The sequence below is a fragment of the Vanessa cardui genome, chromosome 12 (genome assembly GCF_905220365.1).
Source record: "Vanessa cardui chromosome 12, ilVanCard2.1, whole genome shotgun sequence".
In the NCBI taxonomy this organism is placed as follows: domain Eukaryota; kingdom Metazoa; phylum Arthropoda; class Insecta; order Lepidoptera; family Nymphalidae; genus Vanessa; species Vanessa cardui.
This window is the reverse complement of record NC_061134.1, coordinates 9977762-9981351: the sequence shown is the minus strand read 5'-3', so window position 1 is coordinate 9981351 and position 3590 is coordinate 9977762. Positions and strand designations below refer to the sequence as shown.

General features: G+C 57.8%; 1 protein-coding gene across 1 annotated transcript; it reads right to left on the bottom strand.

The window, feature by feature from the left end:
* Positions 1–1289: 1289 nt before the first annotated feature.
* Positions 1290–3104, bottom strand: LOC124534187. Its single transcript, XM_047109896.1, has one exon. The coding sequence runs from the start codon at positions 3102–3104 to the stop codon at positions 1290–1292; it is 1815 nt and encodes a 604-aa protein (XP_046965852.1).
* Between the last annotated feature and the right edge of the window lie 486 nt (positions 3105–3590).

Genomic DNA, 3590 nt, shown 5'->3' with positions numbered 1-3590 from the left:
GGCCCTCAGGCGGCTGAGAGCCATCTCCATCTCCCGCTCCGTGATCAGTGGTGGAGCCACTGTGTCTTCGATCACGGAGTGGGGGGCCATCTGCGGAGGGACATGCTCGCCTGGATGGGGAAAGAGTTTCCCGACCAGGCGCAGGAGGAAATCCGGCGACATCGTCTCGGTAACGGGGGCGCCTTGAGTGCGGAACCTCCCGCGTACGCCTCGGTACGGGCGCCCCCATGGGTCTCGATTAAGACCCGCCAGAAGCTCCTCCCTGCTTCTTTCCTTCTGCTTGGCCTTGCTTATCGCCAGCTGCAGCTCTTTTTTCAGCTGGCGATAAGCATCCAGCATTTGTCCCTCCAGATCCGTGTCGAGGCCGTTGCGCCTCCGACAACGGACGTAGGCCCTCCGCGCCCGGCAGCACGTCGCCCGAAGGTCGGCGATTTCGGGCGACCACCAATATACATGCCGGCGCCGGGTCCGAGGCATTGCCGCATCGCAGACCTCCCTGAGCGAACTGCGCATGCGGCCCGCCAGCTCCTCTGCGCTAGCGCCCTCCCTCCTTCCTGCGGAGCCCCACCGCTGCACGATAGCGGCCTCCTTGACCAGCTCTCGATCGACCTGGCCGAGAGACCACCTCGGCAGCGTAGTCGGCACCCTCTGGGTTTCCGCCAGCCTGCGAGGGGTGGAGATCTCGAATCGAATGTACCGATGATCCGATAGAGTCTCCACGCCCTCTTCCACTCTCCAATCGACCACTCTGCGTGCTACGACAGGGGTGGCGAATGAAACATCCACCATGGAACCCCCCTGATGGCGCACGCAGGTCTGAACCTGCCCCCTGTTGAGAAGGGACAGGTCGGAGAGCAGGGCCCACACCTGGACGGCCCTCCCTCGCGGATTCGTGGAGGGGTTGCCCCAGGCACGCGACTTCGCGTTTAAGTCGCCGAGAACCACTATCGGTTACGGCGACTGCCTGGCCACCGCAGCTCTGACTAAGACGAGATAGGTCTCGAATTCAACCAGGCTACGGTTAGGGGAGAAGTACGTCCCGACGACGACGTACTCCCCCCACCCCACCACTACGTAGCCCGATCCCCTCTCGATGAGTGAGAGGGGGGGGCCCGTTCCGCTCCTCGTGAGGACCGCCACGGTGTCATCCGAGTCCCCCACCCAGTGAGGTAGAGGAGGGACGAAATAAGGCTCGCAAGCCACCGCGAGGTCTACTTGCCACTCCGCCATGGACTGCAGAAGCAGGTCCTGCGCTCCGGCGGCGTGGTTTATATTCGCTTGGAGGAAGCTTAGTTGTCCGTGCATTTTTTGGTTCGTTGAGCTTCCTCCGAGGCCTGGCGGCTACATTCACTTGTGGCGGTCCTGGTTCCTTGAACCGCCTTTCCTTTCGTGTGGGGAGGGTTGCAGTCCCTTCCACCCATCGAGTGCCCTGAGGGCCTCCCAGCCTCTGCACAGACTGCGCAGCGGGCTGTTGCAGAACATGACGGTGCCAGGTGCCCTGCACCTCCACATCTGTAGCACAGCGAGCTCCTGTCAACTTTTGACGGGCAGAGGGCTCTTGTGTGCCCGAGACCAAAACACCGGAAGCAGCGAAGAGGTTGCTGCTCCAGAACCCTGACCCTAGCAGAGCTCCATCCCACTAGGAGCCTGCCATTGTTGGCCAGGGTCTTAGCCGCCACCGTCGGGCACCTCACGGTAGTCATGCCTACCCCCGCAGGACCTTTGGCGATAGTCCCGACCCGCACAGAGTCAACGGGGCAGTTACCAACCCTGGCAATGGCTGTCGCCAGCTTAGCCTTAGTGACGGAGTCGTCCAGCCCCGTGATCCTCAACTCAGTCATCCTCAGGGGTAGAACGACGTTAGCCACTCCATCCAAGGCGACGCGGAGCTTATCCGCCAGTCGCCCAGCCTGTTCCTGGCTCTGCGACTTGGGCAACTCCAGGACCCTAGCACCGGTGGCAGCGCGGCGGATCTTCATACCTTCCCCTATGCCTAGCTGCAACAGGTCGACGCTTTGCTCGGCCTTCTCTAGCACCTGAGCGTACGTCACTCCCTTCTCCTCTGCCTCAGGCTGTAGAGAGATGATGACGGCAGCGGTGCGGGGCATGGATATTTTGCCCTTCTTCGGAGCTACCGCCGAGGTGGCTGTGGGTTTGCTCGCGATTGGTGGGGAAGATTTCCTATTTTTCCCTTTCCGGACAACCGTGGCCCAGCTTTCCTCCTGTCCCGTACGAGCCGGAGCTGAGGGGGCGGGCGTCCTAGCTGCCGGTGGTACCACTGCAGCTAGAGTTGTCCTATTAGTATTGGCCTGCTTCTGCCTTTTGGGAGCTGAAGCCGTGGGTGGCATCAAGGGCCTCGGTGCGTCCAGCTCTTCGGTTTTAGCTGGTGGGCTGCTAACTCTAAGGGAAGGGAGTCTAGCGTCTAGCATCGCTCCGATCGAGATCGTGATGAAATCTTTCAGTTCATCGATCATTGCAACGCTAGATGGCGTGGCCGCAGAAGGCCCACTCGAAGCCGTCATGGTCGCCCTCATGTCGGCGAACTCCCTCCTGTGAGCCTTGAGTTCGACTTTAAGGTTTTCGACCTCTCGGCGAAGGCGGTTGTTGTCCGCCTGCAGACGCCGTGTCTCTTCCGTCTCGGTGCGAGAAAAGAGGACCTCCGCTATTGCCTGTAGAGCGGCAGCCGATTCTTTGAGGCTTTTAATGTAGCCGAACTTGAGGTTGCCCGATTTTTTGGCAACCGTGAGGATAGCGGCTACGTTGCGCTCCACCTCCGCGTGCAGTTCCTCCGCTCCGAGCGTCGCCGGGTCCATGCTGTTTGTGCCCGACGATGACGGCACTACTGCGTCCTTCCTTTCGGTTGGTGCCTTTTTAAAGGCACGGCTACGGAGAGCCCTCTCGAAGGCAACTTCCCGATCCTCCTCCTCCTTTTCCTTTAGTTCGGCCCTAGCCCGGGTTAGGACGTTACCTTTATTTTTGCCGCGGCGGTGGGCAGTGGGTCTCGCCGTCTTAGCTCCCTCGCTTCCGGAGTCGGAGTCATCCGTCTCCAGCGGGCGATGTTTTTCGACAGAGGCCTCCGAAGCGGTCTCCATCTCCGAATCCATCTGGATCCAAAATCTGGTCGCAGACTAGATTATCCCGCACGACAGGTACGGTCCATAGCTTCTGATTATTGAATTACGTCATTTTTTGTGAAAGATTCATCCACCAGAGAAGAAAATGACGTTACTAAAAATTAAAAGTTAGCCTACTGAGCAACCGAAACGAAAGTTTAATTTTGAAAATTGTTACAAAAATTTTTAATTTTCTTTACAAGGTCATCTGAGTCGATATACCAAATGAAAACTGGGAGGGTGTGGGGGGCTTTTTTTCCGATTTCCCGAGTGGAAATCGAGAAAACGAGTACGGGGCGATGATCTGGGGGTGGATCCGAGTAGGATTCACGAAAAAAAAGCGGTCAAAATCGAACAAAATTTTTATATGAAAATATTTAATACTACGTAACGGGTAGGACTTAGCGAATTATTATAGAAAAATTTAAAAGTAAAAAAGTTTTACTTGGTGGTAGGGCTTTGTGCAAGCCCGTCTGG

What these genes read in the sequence shown, in the direction of transcription:
- LOC124534187 (XM_047109896.1), bottom strand. Translation starts at nt 3,104, where the DNA reads ATGGATTCGGAGATGGAGACCGCTTCGGAGGCCTCTGTCGAAAAACAT.